Source organism: Zonotrichia albicollis, chromosome 4 (assembly GCF_047830755.1).
Source record: "Zonotrichia albicollis isolate bZonAlb1 chromosome 4, bZonAlb1.hap1, whole genome shotgun sequence".
NCBI classification, from domain to species: domain Eukaryota; kingdom Metazoa; phylum Chordata; class Aves; order Passeriformes; family Passerellidae; genus Zonotrichia; species Zonotrichia albicollis.
In genome coordinates this window covers 14453340-14480818 of record NC_133822.1, presented here as the reverse complement: position 1 = coordinate 14480818, position 27479 = coordinate 14453340, and the positions used below count along the sequence as shown (strand labels likewise).

The window sequence follows — 27479 nt, the reverse complement described above, 5'->3', positions numbered from 1 at the left end:
AGCTGGAGTCAGTTGATTATAGCTGAGATTTATCATGCCAGTATCCTGCTTGTTGTCCTTTCCCTGTCTCTTTGGTGAAGTGACTCCCATGGCTGGAAAAAAACAAATTGAATCTCAAATTCTTCCAACTTAGAAGTATCTTTTATTATCTCTAAACAGTAGGATTTCTTTCAACTATAGAACATGAATTTGATGAGAAGGGACAACTTCCAGAAGATCATAGTCTCTTCTGGAGTTTGCTGTCTCCTGACAGATGGAGAAAGGTTTCAGTCCTTGAGCAAGAACACAGATAGTCTGATTCAGAGGAAGCAATTGGTAGGTAAGAAATGTCATGTTGGATTTTTTCCATTTCCTTCCCTTTTTTAAATCTACCTTTGTATTTCACTGTCAATTACAATTTTGGCATTGTGGCCAGGAAAACAGCTTCAAGCTGGATTGATATTGCTATGGCTGTGTTTTTCTTGAAGTTAGAAAAGTACTTGTTTTAATTTTCCCCTCATTTAGAATATCTGGTTTAAGTTACTTAAGTTTAAATGGTAATCTCAAGGGATGTCACAGCTCAGTCCCTCTGCACAGAGGCCACCCCAGCTGTGTTTGAGGTGCCTGCTGTTTGCCCTGCTGGCTGGTGCCTGGCTCCTGCTTTGTCACCAGTCTCTGGTGCTTGTCTGCACCCAGCTCCTGCCGGAGGCCGCAGCCCTGACACAGAGTGCAGGAATGCACACAGCCAGCTCGGGCTTGACGCTGGGCCTGAGTTCACAAAGCTTCTTGGGACCCAGAGCATGGGGGTAACACTGCCAGGCAGTGCCTTTGTCTGAAGTCTTTGCCATTTTCCCCAGTGCTCTTGGCTTTGGAATGCTAGACAGAAGCAACCCAAGTGACTCACTTTAGATTGAAAAAAGGACTTCACTGTTATGCTGAAAAAAAGATGCTGTGTAATTTTTAAACCCGCAGTGTCCCTAGAAGTGTAGGGACATTTGCACAGAGCTGCACCTCTGCTAATGAGCCCAGCTGGAGCTGATTTGTTTCTGCATCTCTGGTACAGATAATCTGACCATGGATAATTGAGTGTTGACTCTATAAATAACCCACTTTGAAATCCTTGTCTTAAAATTGTTTTCTCTTCTTCCTGTTAGCTTCCACGCTTACTCTCTGTAGTCATTTCTTGGCTGACCAAGGGTTACTCTCATGTCTTGGCAAACATATGTCCTATTCATATCTTCCCACCTGAAGTGAAATGTTACACCAAGCATGGTGAAACCAGGTTCTAATGCTATAAAAAACCAGCTAAGTCCTAGTAGGAAGTAATCATCCTAATGTTTTACATATGCTGCAATTGACTCTTGGAGTTTAAACCAAAAATGACTGACACACATGAAACATTTGATACCTTGGAAAGTTACTTTTTGCATGCTTCTTCTCAGAGATATCCTTTTACATATATAATAGTTAAATGTCTTCAGGTAAAACTGGTCCATTTGTATGGACTTGCTTCAAATCATCTTTGTTTGTTTGCTTCCTGTCCATGTTAAAATTCACAAGAATTGTTCTGAGTTATGCCTTGCTTCAATAAGATTGTTTTTCTATTAGCTTATAGAAAGTAATTAGAATGCATCATAGGAAAAATATCCTGTGTCTTCAGCTGGTGAGCGCCTGCAATTTTTTTTTCCAAAAGTTTTTCTAAAATATGGTACATATGTGCTTCTGAGCAGGTCCATGGAAAATTAGAGCCATCCACACTGGGTGACAGTTTATTCAGAGCATTGGAAGTGGGAGAAGGGAAAACAGAATCGCACAACTGTGCTGTCACAGCAGTTCATGCACCTTGGTAAATAGTTGCACTGGAAATCACCTGTCTCTTCTCCCTGTGTCATTCCTGCCACATTGTTCTAAAATAGAGGCAACATCAGGGGGTGAATAAACTTGGAATGCTTTAAATTGAGATCTGCTCTCTAATAGCTGTTTGGCCTTGGAAAATGCCTTTCTTCACACATCACCTGAAACACTGACCATGCTTCAACAAACTTTGGAAAACTCAACTTGAAAAAAACTGAGCAAATACCTATCTGAGAAAAAAAATCTTATTTATATGTATATATAGGTATAGCAGACATTTAATATTGTAGACATGAAAGACTCTCATCATAAGCAATGAAGGGAAATTTATTAAATTATGAATGGAGAAATAGTTTATCTAAAATAAGTAATTTGTAGTATGAAAAGTTCATTGCAGTGATGAATGGTCAAGCGGTGCATGAAGAGACAGAACATGAAGTAGTTGTCACTTGGACTCTCAGAGGTTAATTTGCATTTATTTTATTCATGTGCAGTTAGGTCTGAGTTTCTTTAGTTTGCACAGTTAGAAGTCATAAATGATGCAAGTTAAAGTGAAAACCAACTTCAGAATTAAGAAGCTGTATGTAAATACAGAACTAAAGAATTTTTAAAGAGAGAGGAATAGAATAAAAATGCCCTATAAACCAACTTTTTTGTTTGGGTATGTTGTCTCTTGAGTTTTTTTCAGTAGAAGGTAAAGAGTTTGGTTTCTTGTTTGTAAAAGCTATTGTATGTAATGAGGGAAACGTGAACAAGTGACCTCTTCAGGAATTGTTTTTCCACATTCATTTTGGAGGCTGTGTATTAAGGGGTAATCACTTGTGGTTATTCATGCAGCATTCTAAATAATAGATTTTCTTACCTCTGGCAAATAACGTGCTTGAAAGATGAGTGAACTGATTTATCTAAAATGTCTGGAATGAGGAAATACTCTGAACTGACAGTTATGCTGCTTTTGTAGCAGGTTTTGATAAAACCAATTGAAACTTAAATGTAGGCTCATTCAATTTTTAAAAACAAAACAAGTGTCCCTAGCTCTGTGTGGTTACCTGGATTTTGAAATTATGTCAGAATATTCCAAGGGAATTCATTTGATGCCTTGGAATACCCATGAGGAGTGGCAACCACGGAGAACCAAGTAAAAACAAATCATATGTAGATTTTAGCTTGTATTTCCTATAATATTATAATTATTGTAATAATGCTACTAGTAAAAAAAATAATAGCAATAAGACTTATGTGATTGTTTTGTTTGTCTATTTTCTGTTTTGTCCGAGAATTTTTAGTTCTTTGCTGGTTTGGTTCAAAAATCCAAAGTTTCATCAGTCTTTTGAAAATCAGCAAGTGTAAGGAGACAGCTTAAATAATGTGGCCCAGAGAACAATATTCCATGTGGCAGCAGCACATTTGCAGCTTGTACTGACAGCTGGCACATGTCTACCTGCAGACCAAACAGAGCTCATCCCTTGGGGAGAGGGACAAAGGCTGTGGGTACAGGATGAAATGATGAGGCTGCTGGGGGATAGAGAAGCTCAGGGTAACAGAGATGGAGCAATTTACCATGAATTTATAGAAAAAATTTACTGTGAATTTATAGAAAATAAAAATTCCATTTTTTCTGTGCTTAAAAAACAACTTGTTAAGGAACACATTGATTCACCAGGTGCTGGGTTTGGATCCCAAGTAACAGAAAAAGCCAGAAGGTTTAAACAGCAGCTTATATGCAAGTCCTGCAAAGATGTTATTTTGGGCACATTTCAGTGAAGTTACTATTTCTCTAGAAGTTATTTGTATGGAATGATAAAATGAGATAATAGTAGGAGATCTTGATATTGAATAAAATCCGGTACCATGTTTTTCACAGAGCCAGGTGAAGAGTATGTCACCTAAAAATGATACTCTTCTTTTCTCAGAATCATAATAGAGCATTGTTTTTTTTCCAAGCCACCTCAGTAGTCCCATCTCACTCTGCAATGGCTTGTCTTTTCTTAACAGTAAAAAGGAATGACATTATTTATTTTTGGATTAAGTAAAACATTAAAGAAACATTAAACATTTCTGGTTTATGATAGATGAGGGGAAACATTTAATTGGTTCTTAAAGCAACTATGTACATAAATTACTTTATTTTGTTATTGTTATGTAAATATAGTTAAGGAAATAAGTAAAGAGGGAAATAGAGATACAGTGAAATATTTTACCTCATAAGTATAAATGAATAAAAAATATGTGTCATTAGATGACCTTGAATGTGAAAGATCTACCTGAGGGAACAGGTCTATTACATGGTACAAAGAATGAGAAAATGACAATACTAAATTTTCCTCTATTTTGCAACAATCTGGAGTTTCATTATTTAAGTCGGGTGTTTGAATAAATGAATAGATTATTTGTTTATAAATTTGTACATTTAGCCAAATAAAATATTTCTCTTCACATACAAAATCACCCACAAAATTCTGATTTGTTGGCACTATTTACCTTTGACAGTACTGTGGCTTGATTGCTAGAAATATTTCAGCATTTCACCTAATACGTCTCTCCTAAGTTTAGGGCTGACAATGCATTTCCATCCTCCAAGTACAAAAATAGTGGGAATGTGGGTCAGCAGGTAGTAAGATACCAGTGCAAAAGGCTGGTGAGGGCTGTCCTTGTGGTGCTGGACACAAGGTTTGAGGTGGTATTTAGCTCAGACTCTCATTTCATGTTGGACTTAACTGTGCATCTCCTCCAGCAGAATGTGAAATTTCTGTGCATAAGCTTTCCTTGCTTTTCTTTGGTAGGCTGTCACTCACAAAAGTGTGTACCCAAGATTCACTTGCTCTGTTACTTCTTTTTTGCCTGGGGATTTTTGGCCTTGCTGAGCTGAGAAATATAGAGATAAAAATTGTCATTTTTTCTGCAGTAGCAATGTGTCAGGTGGCAAATGCTGGTTACACGTGTAGAATTGTGTCATTACAGGAATGATGAATTCCTACTTAAGTCTTCAATTCCTTTTTTAATCAAGTTAATACTCTAAATCATTAATATCCCCTTTTATAGCTGTAGAAACAGACCTTGGCACTACAGTTAAATCTAGGTCTTCTGCTCAGTGATGTGAAGACTGACATTGTCACCAGGGCAGGGGTATTCACACTTCTGATGTTTTCCTGTCTGTCTGATACTTCAGTGATACCTTGGAGCTTCATATTTCTATCTCAGAATCCTTATGAAAGAAGTAGGCAAGTACCCAGAAGCTTCAGTTTACGTTTAGGATAATTAATTGCACTCTTTGAAGCATTTTTTGGAGTTCCATTTCACCGTTCTTTCTTCTCATGCTTTTTACTTATGAGGAACAATAGTGTTCTGGGAAGTGCTGTGTATGACTCTTTATGGAAATATTGCCATTTTTTAGATATTTTACCACATAAATGTAAAGTAGTGATAGTCTAGAGATTATTTCTCATGTGTTTTATAATTATCCTGAGAAATGCCAGGTTACTTCATAAATAAAAGAATTTTCAGGAAAACATCAAGTTCATCCTACTGTGTTGTACACAAACACTCTCCTTCTTTCCTGGCTCAAGGAAGTAAAAATTCAGTGTCCTCTTCTAAATATACACTTGTGGGTTTTGCTGCTTTCAATTTTGCACTTTGGTTCCTTTCTGCAGTTACTTGAGTTGTATCAACAATTATTAAAAAAAGAAAAAAAAAGAAAAAAAGAAAAAAAAAAGCCCTGCAGCCGTTTTCAGCTCGTGTTGTTCTTGGCACAGGTTCAGTTCTGGTGTCCAACTGGTAGGACCGAAACTTGGTGCTTAACAAGTGCCTGTAGTCAAAACAGTTGGTGTGAGGGAGCAGAGATGTGTGCTTGCTGCGGCAGGTCATCTGCCGGAGTTCCCCCCGTGTGCAGAATACCTAATCACGCTGCCGTGCTCCTCTGACGGCATCTGTGGCAATGTGAATCGCTTCACGTTCCAAAAGTACATGTTTACAGTCGTCGTAGAATCAGATTAAGTTGGCAGCCTGCTCCTCTCTGTAAGTGGCTCAGTTTACATTTCTTCTTCTAGCAGGATGTTTTGCATAATTTTGCTGATCCTACTCACTTGTAGACGTTGTGAAATGGAGAATGGTTTTAGTGGGTTTCTGTCAGAAAGCGAAGCTTGTGTTTATTGTAAATAAACACCAGCGGAACGGTGGTTATTTTAGCACTTGATAATTTCCCAATTATGTCATTTGACCTGGAATGAAGCTTGTGATTGTTGAGCAGTGTTTTGTGCAGCAGATCAGTCCGGGGGTTGGAGCTGGCAGTTTATTTCCTTTGTCAGTTTACAAGAAGTATCAAAATGAAACCGACTGTGCTGTTTCCTTTCCAGTGCGCAGTGCAAGAAGGGTGGAACGGTTTGCGGATATTATTTCCAAACTTTTTCAGCTGGACTTGGAATAGTGTTTTGTCAAAAAAGCTGGTAAAGTTATCCTTCAATCTTGCAACATTATGCTGTAGTTTGCTAACATCAAATACAATTTTAGTTTTGTTTAACCTCACGTACCGGGTTTTGCTAGTGTTTTTTCAGAGTGTGGCTGCAAAATGAAAGTGCTTATAAGGTGTTTATGAATTCTTGTTATGAACCAGCTGCCAGTTCCTGCAAGATGACACATTTCTGCAAGAGTCTAGGTTGTTCATTTTCTGGTTGCTGGTTGTTGCTTTTCGAGCATGTGTGGGTTTTTTTCTGTTTTGGTTTTATTAGGATTAATGCCAAGTACTTTTGCAAACTTTGAACTGGGATCAGTACAAGGTGGTAGGTTTCATTTACCGTTTATTGAAATTGTAAGTATACATTGCTCAACTTTGCACAGTGAAAAGCTGTGCAACAAAGCACCTCAGGATATAATGTGAATAGAAAAACTGTAATTTGTGCTAAGGCAGTGTGAGTTACCATGAGTAACATCTTCATCAACAAGACTATGAGATACTAAATTTCATTACCATCTGCTTAAATATTGTAAATGGGGAGTAACAGTATTCATATTGTTTTAAGGGCAGTTGGATCAGTTACTTTATGCTATTCCAAGTAAAAGGACCATGAACTCAAGTGTTGTGATGAATACAAGCTTAAAAAGCAGTTTTATTATTCCATAAATGTTTACTAGCAGTAAATAACTTTCTTACCTATCAGAGTTTTAGCAATTGAATTTTGTTTGTTTTTACCAAGCGTAATATCAAGCTATAATCCATAACACTGGGTCTCTTGAGTTTTTCATGGGTCAACCTAAAATTGATTTTTACTTTGGGCCTCTTGTACACAGGAAGTCAAATCATGCTGTACAAGAGTAGTGTTTCAAAATGACTCGTGCTGACAAAGTTTTAGTGTCTGTCTTCTGACAACATGAAGGGCTTTTTTTTCCTTTTTTGTTTAAAGTATCTGAAAAGAAAAAAAAAGCACTGAAATATGAAAGACATATCTTTCTCTATGCTCAAATTATATCCTTACATTTTTCCTCCATGATTGTCTGTCATGTTGATGGAGAAGGCACTAACTGGGGCAAAAACTTTTCACTTGATTTGGTCAATTTTGAGTAGCATATGTTGGATGAGAATGTGGATGCAGGTGGGATATACTAAGAAATGGGTTTTTGTTTCTAGTCCAGATAAGAGATAATCTGCAGTTTCAGGATCACATAAAGATCTTTTTTGGTAGGAAACTGCAATGTTTGACATGTTTTATGGGCATCATATTTGCTGTAGTGTCATTGTTAGGTTTGCTGCGAGCTGAGTGCTTGATGTTGCGTATAAGAGTCAAGGCAAAAATTGGAAAAGAGACTTTCTACTCAGAATGTGGTTTTGCCTCATTTTCCCACACGCTGTGCTTGTGGCTCTGGAGCTTGTTGCCCCTCTATTGCTTTGCTTTTTTTGCTTATGATTAGAAGATGTGGCGTTTCCTGCAAAACAGCTGCTAGTATTCCCTGGTGACCCATCAGAGAGGATCCAGTGGAATTACAGATTTAAAGGCAGACCTAGAGGACTTTGGCAGCTGCAGCAGAGATCTGGGGAAAGGCAGGGCGTTGCATTGTGCTGGAGGCAGGAAGGAGGATTAAAAATGGAGTATAAGGGCATAGGAGAGAAGCTCTGGAGATTCAGGGACTGGACTGTTAGGTCTCCAACAACATAAGGACTTCACATCTACAAACAATTCAGATTTGGCTGAGAAAGTTGGACTATATCCATGTTTCCATAGGACATGGAGAATCTCCTGGAATAGTTTAAGATCATTTGCAGTGCTACTGATGCAGAGTTTGCAATGCACCTTAGAACTATATGGGGCACCAGGCTTTCGGACACCTGCCACTGAATAGAAAAAGATATTGATCTGAAATTGATTCTATAGAAAGTGAGGTAATTCAGTGAGAGTGTTAAACTTTCCTCTGAGATTAATGCCATTAATACCTTAACTGTTTGACAGCAGAAGTCACATGTTGCTTGTCACTTGCTTGCAGTGGCCGCGCTGAGACAGCTGAGAGGTTGCAGAAAGATTAATGTGGTAAAGAGGATTGTAACTTTGATTGTGCTCCTGTGCTCTTGGATTTGACAGCACCTGGTATTTCGAAACAAAACAGAATATGTGTTGTTATTTATGGGGAACGTAAGCATTCATTTGGAAGTATTTAAATGAATCAGAAAAATTATCTTTTAAACTGGAGCATGTATTCATAGCATTGCTGAAATGTGTACAGAATTTAGGTTAGTATCTTACCAGTGATGATAACTGGTTTTCTAGTTGCCTTGCTGAATTTAATCATTTCTAGGGGCACAAACTTTCATTCTTCTTCAGTTTTATCAATGTCCACTGGCTGTATCACTGGTGTATGTGAATAGGGACAGCCATGTCCACAGCTGTGTGAATACAAGTTCACCTGCTTTACTAAATCTAATCTGTCTACATATGAACTGCAAATGAGCGTAGAAAGTGTTACACAGATAGCTGATTGTCTCCTGAATATGGTAGTATGTGAATATTTAATTTTATCACAACTATTTGATGTGCAAATGTCTTTTATTCACACATTAATTTATTGCATAGGCAGTATAATAATAGATTTGGATATTGTGTGTCATCCCTTTAACATATGTAAAATAGGAGCAGACAAATTAGTAAAAAATGTTTAAAACACAATTCACCGCAAAAGTCAATTTGACAGAGGAGGCCACCACCACCCTGGTTTAAGCAGTTGATTTTGACAGCTGACAGCCCTTTTTTTGCCATATATTCCCATTATTTCTCTGAAACATATTACCAGTATCTAAGGGTGATTGACTACCATATACATTGTAAGGAATGAAGAATTAAGAGGCAACTTGATAGTTCTTGAGAAGGAATATACACCAATATTTAGTTACAATTTATGCGCTCACCCTTGAGATTTGTCTGAGAATTCACACCTTTGTCAAATACAGCCTCTTGCAAGCATGCTTGCCCAGCTCAGGAGTTTGTGCCCCTTTGGAGGGAATTACTCTTCCAGCTCTCCACTCTGCCATACTTGCATGGTGTTGCTGCCATCTTCTTCTGCTGACATTGAAGTGATATTAACTTTTGTGAGGAAATGGACAGATTTTACCCATCCAGGCAGTGTCTCAGAACACCTCTGGTTGTGTGGCACTGGCTGTTTACATTCTTTCTCCTGTAGGACTTTGCAGAGGTCACAGTTTCCATTTTCATTCTAAGAAATTTGAAGAAAATCTGTCTCAAATGTGTATTGGAGTCTGTCTAAAAGGTAGAAGACTTCCTGTAGCCATGTTTTGGGGGAAAAGAGGAGTTTCAGAAATTAAAAGGAAATGCTAATTATAGCAGTCAGTTCTGATCACAAGAATGACCACCAATCAGTATCTTGAACATTCATCTTTCCAGAAGATTAATTTTAATAAGAGTAATATATTTAATTTCTAAACATATCCATAGGTCTCATATTGAAGACACAGTTTACTAGAAAGCAGTCAGGTTTAAGAAAACCAGTAGCTGTGTTGAAAATTGGAGTAATTAATCCTAAGTTTATATAGCATGTGTGTGGAAAACATGTTTTCTCTCTAGTTGACTTTATATACAGCTTGATTTTGTTGGTAGCATAGCATTTCCTTTTCATCAGTCCTCCTTAATTAATGGGAAAGTTGCAAATTTTGATTAGCCTACTTAAAATTGATTAAATAGGTGCTGAGAAGATTGGTAAATCTTGAAACAATAACTATTATTTAATAAAATAAATAGCTTGTGAATGGAACTATGCATTTCAGAATCAGATGTGTAGCTTACATAGGTGTTACCACAAATATGAGGTGAAATGAATGTAAATCCACTGCATCCTGCAAAGGAGTTTTAAAGGCAGAGGCTGCACACTGAAGTGTGTGATAGGGCGAGAACTGGCAAATGATAGGAGACATTTTGGGAGTAAGGATAGATTCTTTTGTATTTGAAAAAAATGTAAGACTGTTTTGCTCTTCAGTTGCCGGAGAATCTGGAGGAAATTCCAGCATTGGTAATTAAAGCTGTGATTGTGAAGATATGGAAATGCTTGATCTTAAATAAAAAATTACTTTATTCAGTCATTTGAGATCTAATAGAAACATTTTGGAATTTTTTAAAGCATTTCTCTTTGTTCTTGAGGTATTTGCGTATTGCAAGTTAATCATGGATGAATCCTTCTGCTACTGGCAAGTTTTTACTTGTGAGGATGCCAGACAAATTGTCATATTTTGATTCTCTGTGGGAAAATTTTTCTTAGGTGTCCTTGAAATATCAAACTAGCGAGTGCAAGGTTAATGATGCAAATACAAAACCTTCCCATGTAGGTCACTGGTGCTTGCTTACCCTGCTCTTGGTTGACTGTGTGATGGTCAACCACCATCACAGCAGCACCCACTTTGGATTCTTCCAAAGTTAAGTGCTGATGGCTTTAGACAAGGAAAAATTGCTACATGTTGAATGAGAAACTCCAGCTTGTCTGAAGTACTCAGCCTATGCTTACATTCTGCTTGCTGTATTTGTTTACTGTGTTGGTTCTGGGGGTGCCTTTCTGATTTCTGATCCCTGCTGTGATCAGGCCCTTGGTGTTTGGGACCAGCACACCACAGTCAGTGCCAAGGAGCCAGGCCCTGCTGACCGGAAAATTCCTCTTCCCCGAGCCCCTCGGTGCCACCCGCTGCTGCCTTTGGCTAGGGAGCACTGGGGCTGGGGAAGGGGTGCTTCACAAATGGGGCCAACAGCACTGTTCAAGGTTTACAGCACCCCTCAAAAATCTTACAGCTCCTGTCTCTTGTAGGATTTTGTAGCTGTGCTGGAGTTCACAGCACACGCCTGTTGTTTGCTGCACACTGGTGCAGCCGGCTGGCAAAGCACTGGCACTTCTACCCTGGAGAAAGATATAATTAGTAAAGAATGGCCAAAACAGTCTTTTTACTTAACAATAGGAGGGATAGGACATATATATTTTAAAAAATACTAATAATGACCCAACCAAAACAATTTCACTGAGCCTGTTTGTCTTGTGTGGGATCAGTCAGGCCTTGCTTTTATGCAGTGCTTGAGAGGCCTCTGGTGTAAGCGTGAGCAGTGCTGACCTCCAGATGCCACATTTGTTACTGAGACATAAATTTCCTGGGTTTTTTGCACATGCCATTTTCTCTATGGGGAAAAAGCCCCAAACTTTTACCCTGAATGGTGCTTGGAGATAACCAAGTGAACCAGGCAGAGCCTGCCTCTCTGATAGGGCTGGGAGCTACGTTCCAGTCTTCCTGTTGTTTTCCTACAATTTCTCATTAAAATTGAAACAAGATAGTCATAAAGTAAACTGCCCAATAACCAGGTCAGATGAATTCATCATAAACCATTTTAGGAGCAATCACATATCTGTCACAGAGCCTGAGTTGTGTTAGCTGTTACATACTCTCCTTTCTTCTTGGCATGAAAGACTTGGGACACCAAATACAAATTTTCTGATCGATTATTGCCATTTATTTTACTATTTTTTACTTTTTTTTTCAGAGCATTTTATGAAGCTGACTTTTGTCTAATTATCATTTGATTTGATTACATTCACGACAGTAATGAACTGGTGTTCTTTGGAGTGATGAAAATCATTGTACCTGGCATAGAAAAGAACAATTTCCTCTTTCCCAACTTGTATTTTTAATTTTAGCCTATGACATAGTGTAAAATTCATTCCTTTTCTGTTACAGAACGAAGACACAGTTCAATGTGTAAACCTTCCCCTTCTCCAGCTTCTCCAGCCTGTAATTCCAGGACATCCCTAGTACAGATGAAACCGAAATCCTGTATCAGCGGCCATAACCCTGTCAGCAGCAACTCAAAGCCATTCAAAACGCCCAAAGACAATCTACTTACCTCCAGTAGCAAACAGCACACAGTCTTTCCTTCAAAAGTGTCACGGGATAAACCATGGTAAGTACCAAAATAATAGTTACCAAGGATGTTGGTGTTCAGAATATCTCTCTCTATATATGTATCACAATCAAAAAAAAAAAAATCCGAATTCTCATTTTACCTAAGTTTACAGTTTAAGCCTCTATATTTCTAAGGGAGGAAACTGGGATATTTTTTAATGAAGAAAAAGAAATTATATATAGGAAGTGCAGGAAGGACTGAATTATTTTTTCAAAAAATATAGGAAGTGCAAGAAGGCCTGAATTACTTTTTCATTGTTCCATCAGATGTGTTTTTCTAAGATGCATATAGCAAGTGAGGTTTTGACCCAGTTTGCTATCTATAAGGTTCATCTTCCATTACACTATCAGCCCTTAGAACTGATGCTTTTAAACAGTTTAACAGGATAATTTTTGCAGAGTTCTTAATATTGGCTTAACTGATGTTCATGAAAACTTACTGGTTATAGTCAATTATCTTCAATAGCAGCTGCTTTTGGAGTTCATTCTGTGTTTTGATAATGTTTGATGCCTTATAAGATGACAAGAAGATTCTGGCTGCAAAAATCACTATTTTGGGGGTGTCTTACATCATGTACTGTGATATATGTACACATACAGGCTTTGAGACTGCTGTGCCCACCCTCCTGTGACTGTGACGTTAGCAGCAGAGTTGCAAAAATATAAATGACAGCAGAACTGGGTCACTATTTTATCCCTTAGGAAACTGTTTTGTCTTCATTATCTGCTGGAAAGATACTTTGTGATTAGGCCATTAGGTTGGTGACTTGAGATCTGGGTTGAGTTCCTGGTTCTGTTATGCCTTGGTCTCTTCAGCTTCAGTTCTCTGTCTGTAAATTTGAGATAGTGAGACTTCCTTTTTCTTAAGATTTATCTACTTACTTTAGAGATCCTTCCCTTTTATATGTATTACCTAGCATAAGAAGGTCATGATTTTAGGTAGGGTTTCTGGACACAACTTCCTTAAAACAGTAAATCATTTAATGCAAGCCATTCACTCATGAGACAAAGAATAAGCTCAGATTATGTTAAAGGCATAGCTCATGTTTCTGCCTGAAACATGCATAAGTTGGCATGATTTCAAAGACAGCCTAGCTGTAGAATTTACCTTGTCCTGGAAAAAATTTATTCTTTCTATAAATCTGGACCTACTATCTTTTCAAGCATAATGAGTATTGTGAGCAATTATGGTATGAAATTCTGAAAATAGGAAATCTGATTGTTAGACTTTACACTCACACATTAACTAGACTAGCAGAATAGCCTGTCTCAGTTGTGTGTAAGTACCTCATTAACTACTTGAAAGCAAATATTATTGACTGAATGGTGACTTTTTCTTCTGAATGTTGGAGGGGAATTTTATACAAGAGGGGGATTCTTTTATAAGTCTAAATAAAAGAAATTCAGAAAGGATTTCAGAGTATTGACACTATTGACTGTAAACCTATTTTTCATCATGTTACAGACAGCAACTTACATGTTCACGTTTCAGCATACTCACTGAATCTATAAACAATATCTTCCGTTCTGGCAACAGATGTCGTTCTGGCAGTCAGTAAAAGCTGGAAGGGAACAAAATAACTGAGCATTTCCACCAATCCCTTTTCCCTTTTTTGGTAACATCCTAAATATTTACTGATGATTATTGACAAGGTAGATTTAACCATTCAGAAGTGTTGTACTGCTCTGTTGATTGTTTGGCAATGAATATGACAGTAGTTGTACCAAGAATTACATCATTCTTGCAGCCGTGCTGGGAGATCATACTGCAGTTTTGTTTTGTTTTGGGGAAAAATGAGGCATATAGTAGTTAAAGATACTGTAATTACCACATAGCAAATCACAAACAATCTGAAGTGAAGATCAATAAAATTCTCTTGCAAAATATAGTGTTAAGTGCCTTAGATTACATGACTTGTTAAAGAATAAAATCTGTCTGCTAATCATCACAGGTTATAGAGAGCTGACAGCTGTGAGCTGACAAGTGTTTGTTCCTATTCCATTAGAGGATTATAATTATTTATTTAGAATACTAGAAAGTATTCAGCAGATCTGATTTAAGGTGAAATTATTAATAAAATTTATTCTTTTTTAAGATTCTGTTTTCCATTCAGCTGCTGCACAAGCCATAGAATTTCTTGTCTTAGCTTTTAGAAAGAAATACTCAATTGACACAGAAACATTTGTCTCAAAAATGCAAATAGGATTCATGGTGCATCCAAGTGTGTTGTGGTTTGTCATCCTCAGAAGCTTCCAGGTCTTCGATGCTTTTGCCTCGTACATTGTAATCTCATACCGAGCATTTATTTGACCCAAGTTCTTCCAGACAGTTGTCAAATCAGCTTATTTCAGGAATTATGCCACTTTAGTGATTGCTTTTCAGACCTGTAACAACCTTTGTTGGGCGTGCCGGATTGTTTTGTGCAGCATCTCCTTTAAATTTTAGTTGTTACACCTAGAATTTTACCTCTGAAACAGCATAGCCCAGTAGATCTGTTGCTGTGCCTGCCTTCATGTAGATCCAACTAATGTTGTTATATTTGTAATAGTTTTGGTTGAGGCATCATCTTAGCCATTGACCAAGTAGCTCTTTCTCTTGTTCATGTCCTGTGTTGTTCTAAGATGTGCTCCAGAGGTTCTGATTGCTCCATGGCTAACGCTTTAAAAATCATGATTGGAATGATCAGATAAAAGAGATCTGGAACTGTTTAATTTTTTAGCTGCTGTTTTATTACCTCCCTTCTTGTAGTTGGAATATAAAGTATTATTGTGAATACATCATCCAGAAATATCTGTCAGTTCTGATTTTTTCCCCCTGTATCTCTCTGTACGGTTGCTATTAATACAGCAGTGCTTAGAGATGGAGCAGAGCTGGAGCACCACTGCACTGTGCACAAGATAAATGCAAGCCATCATTTTCTGCAGCTTGCAGTCAAGGTGGTAAGAGGTATAGCAGAAGGGTAGAAATTGGGGAGAAAGGGGCAAAGAATTGGTAGAAATAACAATAGTAATGAACAAGTGGTCATAATTAGTAAGCATAGCTCAGATGCTTACCCGTTATAAAAGGAATTCCTGCAGTCGGGAGCTCTTTTCCTCATTGCTGACCTTCACCTGTTGTGCCCCAGCACAGCTTCTGGGTGCTGCCATGGTGGATTTAGGTGTTGTGATACTACAGGATGTTCATTTCCACCTATCCATGATCCCAAGGCAGTATAAAATAGGGGTAAACTGTTGAAGTATGCTAGTGCTGAGAAACCAGCTGAAGCAGATCTCCTTGACCTCCCTCCACAAAGTTTAGCCTGCCAGAAGTTCTGAGAATGAAAAAAATGAGATGGCAATGATGTGATTTTCATCAACACAGAGAAAACCGACTCTTTCTGTAAACAGAAAAAGGATCTCAAAGGTATACCTCTGGGCAATCCTTTAAAATTTATAATGTCACTTTTCAAAGTATTTTTTAATCTCTTCGCCTTTAGTTCTATAAGGAGATATCATTTTTCATACTGAGGCTGAGAAAGTGAAGATAGTTGTGATTTAAGGGTATTCCTATTGCAGCATGGAAGCAAAACTCAGCAGGGTTAAACTTGGACCATGTAATCTAACATTAAATCACAAACATCTTGTACATTTTAGAGGCAATTCCAGTAATGTAGACTAGAGCTATGTTTTGTGTTTTTAAATGTTTGTGAATTTCTTTTCTCACTAATTTGAAGAGTTTGATGAGTGGCTGAGCTTTTAGAATTAATATAATTACAAATGGCCAAAACATAAACCCAGCAAAATTAAATAATGGGAAGGAGAAATAATTTTTAAAAGCCAAGAGAAAGGAAAACAGAAGTAAGAGGAGCTACTCTTGAAAAGTATTGTGAAATACTACAGTTATTTTTCTTGCATGCTGGAAGGCACCTACAATGCTCATCTAGTCCAACTGCCCGACAAAGCACAAGAAAACAGAAGGAAATGTTACCTTATTTGAAGAGTGAATGAGCTTCTAAAGCCAGTCATGACCGTGCACTTTTTGTAGTCCTCATTTTTGAGCCTTTACTTGTTGCTTTCCAATTCATCAAGTCTGGTATTGTCCCACTGGTCAGCAACACTGCAAGCCATAATCCAATATCAGTATAACCAGGGACATGTGAAAACTATTTCTTACTTGCCATATCCCACTGTTGATATAAGCACAACAGTAAAATTAAGCCTCATATTGCTTATTCATTGGTCTAAATATTTGTGTCACTGTTTTCCGTTGTGTTATTTCCCTGTATTTCACTGCAGACTGAGCAGCTTGTTATTTCATGTGTAACTTTACATTCATTGGTATTAAAATGTGTCTTTGAGTTAATGAACTTTACCAGACACTCCATACTACTTTTTATAAATTTGTCTCTTCATTATTCAGGTCCTGTCAATCCTGATTCCATCAGCACATGTTATCACCAGCAATCTTATCTTTATTTCTCAAGTCCATTGAAGTTTTTGGTCATGTCAGACTTGGTAACGATGGCTAAAAACGCCCCTAGCAAAACACCCCTAATGAATCATAAATCTTGTAAAAACTAGATTTGAATTTCATATTGTTTAACGTTTGCTTTTAAGTCATTCTTATTTGTGTTTTATAATGCGTTTCAAAAACTGCAACATTTTCATAGTTATCTTTGTAAGCTTAACTGGTAACTTCATCAAAAACTGAAACCATATTTGTTTGCCAGAATCTGATCCTCAGCAAAATCATGTCAGCTTATTGTTTATCAGTTTATTTTTATTAGCTTTTCCAATATTTCTTCCAAGACACTTTGGTTTGAGTTTTCAGCATGGATGAAAGAGCAGCACTCAGCTAGCTTCTCTAAGATTCCAAGATTCAATTAAAAATTAATATGCTGAGACCCAATATTGCTCAAACTCTTTTGGAACCCATTGTCACATTATGCAGATTCCCTTATGTAAAAAGAAAAAAATCAATCGTTATTTTTCACCTGGCACTTTGCACTTACTGAAGGAATCAAAAAGCATTTTTATCTGACTGGAGAGAGTTATCCTATTTCCTTCTTAGTGCAGAAGAAATAATGAATGTTTCTGATGTGTTTGCTTTGGTAGTAGCTTTTATTGCCTATTAGGTAGATAGGTAGATACTGCTATTCTTATTAGAGTTTCTTTTGTCAAAAAAAGTCTTTACTGAATAAATTTTTTTCCTCATTTTTTATGTTTGTTGCATGTTGCTTTTCTAATTGTCCCCTTCAACAGCTGTCTTTTAAAAAATCGAAACAATCTTATTGTTAGAAAACTCCTTTTAAAATACAGTAAATAAAACTAAAAACCTGTTTTTTTTCTTTTTCTAAAAAACTTTGAAATAAACCCTCAATTTTTTACTCAAAAAACTCTGTTTGGGAAAATAATTATTTCTAACTACCAAATATAAATATGAACATTTGTGATTTATTTACTTTTTGAGACCATAATAGTTTACTCCAGTCACTGGTCCTGTGGACCTTCCAATTTCCCATTTGGTAATAAATTACTCTTTGTATGTTATGCTAAGTCTAAACTAGAGGTCTTTACTGTTCAATGCAGTAAAAGAGAGAGAAATTATAATCTGTAGCTTCTGAAATCATAAATAATTTGCTATAGAGTGCCAGAAATCCTATAGAATGTGTGTACCCACAGGTAGTGGAGTGATGCACAAAGAGGCTAGGCAGAGTTAAAGGAATAAAGTAGGTATTTATTGAAAGGCCTTCAGAGGATACACCCTGGGCAGCACAAAAGTCCAGCCAAGGCTACACCCAAAATGGGCAACAGTCATGAGTTTTCACACTTCTAGAAGTTTTGGTCCATTTACATATTGAGCTCAATTGTCCAATTACAGGTTCAAGTTATGCACTCCCATCCTCCCAGATTTCTCTCCCCAATTTGCTGATTTTTGTGCTTTTTGGGCCTGAAGCTGCAATGGTGTCCTTGGTTCTCAGGCTAGAAAAGGATTGTTTTGTCTAATTGAACTGTGAAGAGAACTTGCTATTGCTTATTATGAAGTTCAGAGTCACACACTAAGGCAGTACAGAATCTAAAAAATATGAAAGCTAAAGCTAAGGCATCAGGAGTATTTTTATTTTTTCTTCTACACTACAATGAAATGCATAATGAAGGCTGACTTGTTGATCTGTAACAAAATGAAGCAAAAATATTCCCTCCCCTGGGCATTTTTCATTATCACAGTGATAGAGCCATATGTGCCTTAGGATCTGAGATTCTGAACACTGCAAAACAAAGAAACTCTGTCCATTTTTATTAACAATATTTCACCACTAAACCACATCATACACTTGATTTTTTTCCCCTGAATATCAGTATTTTGAATTAAGATAGTTCTTAGAAACTGGGCATGAAGATTTGCTCATATGTTTTTATATAGTTTATGTATAGTAAAACTACTTAATATAAAATTCTCCTATTTTCAGATAATGTAATTGCCATCTGTTTAAAGACAAAAACAAAATAATTCCTTTGCTGAGGTGTTAAAATTTTTGCCTGCCATTTAATAAATTCAGAGCTGTTTAAAAAAGGAGAGAATCAAACCCTCCCTTTCAATAGCTACATGTTTGCATTCATTTCTGATTTTGTGAATAAAGTACATTTTTTGCTTAATTACTGGCCAGTGCTCTACACATTACTGCAGTTGCATCTGTATTCTGACTAACTGCTATGTTTATAATGCCACAGGACACAAGAGTTTTATATAATTTAATTTCAGCTCCAGAAGATGTCTTGGTGTCTAAATCTTCCTCACAGTTGTGTGTACTTATTGTTTATATCAATGCTGGTACATTTTCCTGTGTTAAAATACTCTTAGAATAAGGTTTATCATCTTCAGCAGCTACCGAGAAACAGAGGTTTGTAGGAGCCCAGGAAAGTCAAGAGTTTAGTAATCTTCAACCCTGCATTGGTGTTTCCAAAGTGTGTCCCATGGAGAATGCCATCTCAAAGTCATCTTTTTCTGATTGTGAAAACTGCACAGCTGTAAACATTCCTTCTGTAGAAAGGTGCAGCAAAGGTGCCATTTTTCAGACACAAAAGACTGAAATTGTGTGAGCTGTGAATGGGGAGATTTCCCTAATATAACATATGCATATTATTATATTATTATAACATATTATATTTCCTAATGTAACATATGCATTATGTTATATTTTTTTATTTGGGTTTGTTTCAGTAGGGAGGGGTATATAACTTATATATTAACTGGTGGTCACAAGATATCCAGTTTTGGAGTTGTTGAGTAGATAATATCACTGGATATTTCCTCGTGGAGATAGAAATGTAAAAATACTGTTGCAGCTGAAAATAATTTGTCTCAATCTGTTTTGCTGCCAAATTGAGAAGGTAGCATTTATTAGTGTCACAAATCTGAAATGGTGGTAGTTAAGTTAGAGTAAGTTAGTTACTGCAAACTTTACTCTGAAGAGGGCCAAATAAGTTAATAACTATATTGAGAATTTTTATTTTTAAGTCCTTAAGATTTTATTAAAATACATTGTAGTATTGCTCAAGTCATCAAGGATTTTAATACTTTTAAAGGGACAGCTGTTAATATTTCTATGCTTAAAATCTCTTTTCTCCTTGTTTCCAGAACTTGTATGTCATTTAGACACATCTGAGCAAATGAATTATTTTTGTATTTGTTTAAAAATATTAATATTATTAGCAAACTGCTTCGTTATCATGGTGAGTTTAGTACAGCATACACATATCTGGTATGTGCTTGTGTTAAAGGCATGAGACTGTATTTGTAAGGAGTATGTTTTGCTTGGTACCAAATACTGATTTTGCTTGTGAATAGTAGGGGATTGGATCTTAAAAAAATACAGAGGTTCATTTTCATAATTCTCTTCATTGCTGGGCTTTACAGATGCCTGGCTTTGTAAATGCTTGATTGAACAAAAATAGTCAATACTGGTACCAAGTATTTCATTTTAGTCTGGTCTTAAGATGCTGTGTCACTTGCATTGAAATTTTTGTATCTGTGGAAAGGGATTAAGTAACTGTAAATCTTTGGTGCAGAAAATACCACATGAATGTTTTCCTTTGATCTTGCAGTGTTCCTGTTCCAGTAGTCAGTCTAGAGAAAATTCCTAACCTAGTGAAGGCAGATGGTGCCAATGTTAAAATGAATTCTGCAACCACTACCACCATCACTTCCTCCTCAACTTCTTCATCCGCCATACCTGCTCCAACTTTGGTTAAATCTGGTTTGACATCCAAGTCAGTGCCACCATCACCAGAAAAGATTCTGAACGGCAAAGGAATTGTAGCTCCATCAATAGACAAGAAACACCAAAATGGCACTAAAAGCAGTAACAAGCCTTACAAAAGACTTTCAGGTACGTGATGTTGTCATTCAGCTTTTGTGGCAGTCTGTTTTTCTTTGTTCATGCTTCTATAGCTCATAATGCAGCTAATAAAATGCGGGGTTTGGTTTGATTTTTTTGCTCTAAGATGCTGGGTTGCATGTATGAAAATGAAGGCTTTCACACTCTTAGCATGTGTAAAGTATTTTTAAAGTACACATTCTGTTTAGCTTGAAATTACTGGTCAACAGGCCAAATAAATTTTTAAGGAAGTAAATTCATTAAAACAGAAAGGCAGAAAACTTCTTTAAGCCATTATGGGATTTGAGTCTGTTTACAACAAAGGGAAATGTGCCTTGGTTGGGTGACTTCAGTTTAGTCATGATCAAGTTGAACAGGTTTAAGACATTGGTTTATCCTCCAAGTCATTATTTTTTTAAAAACTCTTTTTTTTAGTTTTAGATATGAGGAAATTCTTAAGGAGATATGGGAAATGCTGGGGAAGTGTTAAAAGCCATCATTTCCTTTCAGCCCCCTCCCTCTGCAATTCCCATATGAGTGGCAATGTTTCTAGCATGAGGATCTTTATCTTACCCAGGAAGACAGGACAGTGGAGTTGAGAAAATGACATTAAATGGGAAATGCCCTGGATGGCCTTAGGCAGGGTAGTTTTGAGGATGTGGGTCCCTGCTCAGACCTGCCACCAAAGCACGGAACACCACACTGTGGGAGGGCAGAGGCTGTTAGAAAGGTTGTTGTCCACTGAGAGGAAGAATTATTTTTGGTAGAGTTCCCTAGAGGTGACCCATGTCAGCTGCTGGGCAGCAAGGAGAGAATTTAGCCCTGAAAGCAGAAAACAGATTTTTGCTCTGAATGAAGGGAAACAAAGTGTTTTGAGGGTTCTTATTTTAATGTTTTTTTAAAGCAAAAGTAACTGACTCAAATTTACAGCTGAAGAAGCTGTGCAGGGTCTATTCATCAGCTGGCAGTACTTTGTGACTCGGGCAGGAACTTCTTGTGTGTACTGAAAGGCTAATTCTGCTAATGGCAGCATGATCCGCATTAGATCGTCACTTTGGCACCAAGTTAGTTCACGTGATTTCTAAATGTGCACTAGTTATGAACCCATATGAGTTGTACAAGATAAATGCTTTCATTTCCAGTTAATGAGTGTGTCCTATTTTTTGCCTGAATATCAGGTTTATTTTGTTCATTTTCTCAGATTTGGCAGTTAGCCTATGGTGCTGCTACCTTGGCTGGATTTCAGACCAGTGTGAGGTGTTAGCTAGGGCTGTGTGGGGCATGGAACAATGCCATTGCCTGAAAGGATTCAGTACACTGATTGCTTTCTTAACTAGTTGAAGGTGGCATATAAGAAAACACAATCATTGTTCATTTATAGCTTTTCACAACATGAAAAAATGTTACAAGAGGGTAGCCTAAGATTAGGCTCTAACCCTTACATTTCACATTTTAAGATCCAATATATTATTCTAATAAAAACTGTATATATTTTACAGTTAATTTAGAATATTGCTTCCTTTTAACCTATTATTTCTCATAATGGGTTAGATGCTAAATTTAACTAATTAAGTTAATCAATTCAAAATTCCTTCTTGAGCAATTTAAACTGTTAGTGGTTTTCCTCATGTCGCCACTTACCACTGCAGGGCTGCGGGTGATATTTGTACATTTTTGTGCAAGTGCTTGCAGAAATGTGTTCATAAAGAAGAATCAGTTCTGTAGGGCCTTCCTACAGCTTGCTGGTTTTACTGTGTAGGTGGCTCTGGCACTGTTCTTTCTCTAAGCTCTGACTTGCAGTGTCTTCTAGGCTAGGGAACATGGTGGAAATTTCTGCACAGGACTGATTGAGCACCTGGATAGGCATGTGTTTACTTCTGTATGGTTAACAAATACACAGAACTGAGACTTTTTTTTACAGCATCTCTGTCATGATCAGATTTGTGATCTGTTCAGTCTTACTCCTACTGCCTTGAGTATTGATGCAGCAATGCAATAATTTAGGGATTATTCAAATCGTAGAAGTCCTGAGAGCCCTGGAGATGAATTGCCTGTAGATTGTGTGTCACTATGATGTATTTCTCTCCATTATTATACAGGACTATGCAGAGGCTGATAAAAAGATCTTGGAAGGTCAATGAGATGATTATTTGAGTTATCCCATAATTTCATTCATTTCACATGAAAAGGATGAAACTGCAGCCAAGGGATTTAGGTTTCCCTCAGTCTGCTACCCTTGAGCTGTACAGACGTTAATTTTTGAAGCTCCCTAATAAGTTAGGGCAGTTTGCATCTGTTTCCTTCCCTTTTTAGCAACCTCTACTGTCTCTCACACCATTTCCCTGACTGTGATAGAAGTTGGTTTTTTTCTTTGCTGAGAGCTGGTGGTTGTTTGTGTGATGAATGAACCTGCCCTCTTTTCAGGAGCACTGTCCTTGTTGAGAGAGAGGAAACAGCTTGTGGAACCACAAAAGACAGTCTGTAGCTGCCCAGCATAAGTGGATCAGTGTTTCCTAGTAGCAACTGCAAAAAAAAAATTTTTTTTTTCTAAATCTTCCTTAGTTCTTGTTCTCTTTGGGGTGATGTTAAAGAATGCAAATGCCCAGTGTACGCCAAGAAAATCTGTTCTGTTGCAAACAGAAGTTTCTGACAGTTCAGTCTTGCCCCTCGTTCTTCTCTTGGTGAGGTTATAACAAATGTTCTTCACTTTGTCCACTGAACGTGAAGAAGTGGAATCCATTCCAGAAAAGCAGCTTTCTCAAGCTGTGCCTGTGCACAGGGCTCTGGGCCTTGCCACACTCCACATTTCCTAACAGTGGGCAGAAGCTGCATTTTGTTACTGATAAGGTGGTAAGTTTCATGTAGTGTGCTGCCCAAACCAGGCATGGCTGTAGCTCGCAATTAGATGCTCATGGATTCTCCAGAGCAGCCATAAATGCTTCAGCCAGGAGAAGTGGTTTCCTGTTTGTTCAGTATTTTCTGTTTCTCAGGGAAACAATATTATTTTGTTGTTCAGTCAATGGCAGAGACTTCCACTCTTTCCTCTTACAACTCCTTATGTTGATTTTTATCTGGATATGTTTTCCTAATAACTGACTTTGCTGTAATCAGTCCTGCAAGTCTTAGTCAGTTGGGCCACTTACTGACAAGTACCAATCTGGACCACTTTTAATTTTTTAAGTGTTTCCCTCTTGGTCCAAAACAGTCCTTGCTTGGTAACTTTCAGAACACATTCCATAGCTTTATAATTATCTTCAGGACTTTTCATTTGAAGGCATATTTATTAGTCCATTTTGTCTCCTTAGTTTGTGTTTTTCAATTTGCATTAAAGGTTTTAGGTGGGTCATTCAGGAAACTGTAATAGGAACATCTTACACTCAAACCCCAGGAGCAACTAGCTCCTTTAGTTCATGAACATGTGTTTTCTTCTATTAAGTAAAAAAAAATAGTTATTATATTGAGTCACACACTGCTATTTTTGTGTTTCTGTTGTGTTGTAAATGCCAAAGGAACTACAACTGCCTATAACATATTTCAGTTCCTTTCTAGATTTCTCAAATAAAAAACTATGCCAGCTCTCTTTTCCCAGCTCCCTTTTTTGTATGGTTCTGCTAATAGGTTAATAATATAACCATTGAATGTTTGCATAAGCATTTTTAAGTCTAGATAGCAGAATACATAAAACTGCTAGAAATTGTGGTGTCTGGAGACTAGTTGCTGTCCAACATAAGGTACTTCTCCTTACTTTTCTTACTCCAGCTGTTCTCCTTGCTGTAGTGCTGTCATAGCATTGTAACATATCTGTGAATCACTGTTTTCCTCTTGGCTCCCATTTGTTTGTGTAAAAGAATTTTTAAATCCTCTGATTAAATGTTGTATTTGAGTACAGGATGTTTATTGTATCTGAATGTAACACCACTGTATAGTTAAAACAGCATTTGGCAAATAGTTTGTATTCCCCTACCAAACAAAAGCAAACCTATCTGCCAATTACACCGTAATTTGTCAAGGTCTGTGAAGGTAATGGTAAAGGATTTTGATGGCATAAACTAAAAAGTGTGTGTCCATAGTTTTGTTACAATTTTTAATGCAAACCCTAAAATTATATTCACATAACCTAAGGGAAGTGATGCTATCTGTGGTATAGAAATAGTAAATTATTAATGAAATTAAATCTACAGATACAGCATATTAAATATTAATGCCCTTTTAATGTTAATCATGAGTAGAACTCATGTAAATGCCTTTTCTCATAATCTCTGCAAACTTTAAATTCCATCTCTCCCTTCACATGGGGAAGTAAAAACTAACATACATGTGATTTTTATGAAGATTTAGGGGACAGATTTAGATAAATTTTATTTTTAAAATGCCACCAGTAATCAACTATGGGTTGTTTTCTAGAGTTTCTAGGTATGTCAGAGAAATGTTGTTTAAAGCACTTGTGATGCCATTTGTGTCTTAGCCCAGCTCTGGAGCCAGAGCTGCAAATGCTGTATTTTATAGCCTCAGAGGCAGGCAGAGTCAGAGAGGGAACTGAAGTCACAGGGAATTGGCTTGGTCCTTTGTTTGGGCCACTCCACTGTAAGCAGACTAATTTCCATGAAGTCTTTGGCTGAAATCCTGCTCTAAATGGTTTTAAACATGCAAGGGCAAAAAAATACACAACTCTATGAGTGATGCACATAGCACTGTTATGGGATGCTGGGGTTGGGATCAGTGGTTCAGGTTGAGCCTGATTAAACCAAATTCTAACAGGCAAAAATTATAAGCTACTCTGGTTAAAACTTCTATAATAATCTATTTTTTTTTTCTCATTTCCCATTCTCCCACTAAACAGAAAGAGAATTTGACCCAAATAAGCACTGTGGAGTACTGGATCCTGAAACAAAGAAACCTTGCACAAGATCACTCACCTGCAAGGTATTTTTCTTAGAAGATAAAATATCAGATGCTTTGTTATAGTTTAAATCCTACCACAGTAGTTTGAGAGGTCATACCTGCTCCTGTCTTACAGACAATGGGTATGGTATTCAGGCGCTGTCTTCAGGTAATTCTTTTGTGTAATTCTGTTTCTTTGAATCAGAGCATCTGCATTATTCCACTGATATTTCTAAAAAGATTTTTTTCATGTCATTTTATTATGCAAAAAGCATTAACGTTTCATGTAGAAGCCCAAGTGTTATTTTAAATGCTTCTTTTTTGGTTCATGTGTGCAACAATGTTAAAGTATAGTCACTTTTTAGTAAAAAAATTACCATATTTTTGTATAATAAATTACTTGGAGGCTGCCCTTGTGATAGTAATAACTCCTGCATCAAAAAGTAGCTGCAATGTGAGATATTTCTAATGAACATTTGTATGTGTATGTGCTGCCTGTCAGTAGAGATCATCAGCTAAATTTGCTTTAAAATCTATTCATGTTTTTCAATCCAATGAAATCAGTTTTTCATTGTAAGTTAAAAGCTACAATGATTTTCTTAATATCTTTAAATTACTGCAATTCTATTTTCCATCTTGAAAAAGGTAAGTCAATAGTCTCTATTATATAAAAATTGTTGCAAAAAGTAATTTTAGCCTTGATGTTGGCATTTCTTAAGAATGACTTTTTAAGTTATCAAAGATAATGTGGAATAGCAGCTTTATTTCCATAACTGTGGCTAAAGTTGTTTGAAGTAGATTTTATCTTTTAGAGTAGTGCTGTATCAGAAGTGTAGAGGACTCATAAACAATGTCATGCACACACAAATGCTTTTTAACCACCCTATTTTTAGACTCATTCACTTAATCATCGACGAGCAGTTCCAGGCCGTAAAAAACAGTTTGACATCCTTCTAGCTGAACACAAAGCTCGATCCAGGGAAAAAGAAGTTGCAAAAGACAAAGAGCATCCACCATCTGCAAGGGAAAGCTATCAGAGCCAGCCCACACCAGCACAAGACTCTCTGTCAGGATCCTCAGTGAACTCTGGGCAAGAATCTAAAGTAACATCTCCTGCAAAATCTAGACCACCAAATTCTGTACTTCCAAGGTAAGCAGCTCTCCAGTGTGCAATGTTGCATTCTGAAAGTGCTGTAAGAAATTTCTTAGACATTCATACAGCTCATTTTATAAGTATTTAATACTTCTTTAGGCTATTACACAATAAAACATACTAATATAAGAATTTCTGCTAGCTTATGTTAGCTGAACTCTGTCCATGGTAGCCTGTGATCTAATTGGGAATGGGGAAAGGAATAGTGTCTACCCTTGGCTCAGAATCTCAGACTAGCTGCATTTTTTCACTACAATGGTAGTTATAATTAGGAAAGAGTATATTCAAGTCATTTGGTCACAACTGAGAATAAAAATCTGTTTACATGAATCAGTGTAAGTATTAGTGGTAAAATTCTGTACATTTATATAGAATTTTTCTCCAGAAATACTTTTCCCATTATGCTGTAATTTAGTGTTGATTTAAAGCTATTGATATGAAACTATCCATAGTATGTCTTCCCTTGTTTTGAAGATTTTTCTTAGAAAGGACAAAAACATTCTTTAGAAGGACAATGAAAACTTCTGAAGGCATCCTTTTGCAAAAAACAGTGTGAGGTATTTGATCTATTGAATTCTAATTATCCTCTGAAAACTTCCCATATGTTTTGTTTATTTGTGGGATTTTTTTGGTACTAATTTTGGCTGGAGTGCATAGGGCTAAATTAGTTGGCTTTTTTGATCTTCATATTTTTTCATCATTCATTTCTTTGCAAAAACCTTGGTGAAGACTGGGTGCTCATTTTGGGACCGTCCTACTACGATAGTCCCTATTTCCTACTATGATAGTCCTTATGAAGTATCAAAGAGATATTTCTTATATTTGCTGT

The 27479-nt window shown here is 36.9% G+C and overlaps 1 protein-coding gene across 9 annotated transcripts in view; it reads left to right on the top strand.

The window, feature by feature from the left end:
- Positions 1–27479, top strand: part of ATXN7L1 (ataxin 7 like 1) — a 111473-nt gene that overhangs the window by 66348 nt on the left and 17646 nt on the right. For 7 of the 9 annotated variants that reach the window (XM_014264162.3, XM_026790814.2, XM_005482656.4 and 4 more), the window contains 4 exons: positions 12035–12257; positions 20345–20628; positions 25457–25539; positions 26391–26647. In XM_014264162.3, the coding sequence (XP_014119637.2) occupies positions 12035–12257; positions 20345–20628; positions 25457–25539; positions 26391–26647 (847 nt within the window). Of the gene's footprint in view, positions 1–5564; positions 5848–6185; positions 6276–12034; positions 12258–20344; positions 20629–25456; positions 25540–26390; positions 26648–27479 lie in introns of those variants that run through there. The other 2 variants (XM_026790815.2, XM_074538865.1) reach the window with 2 other exon arrangements.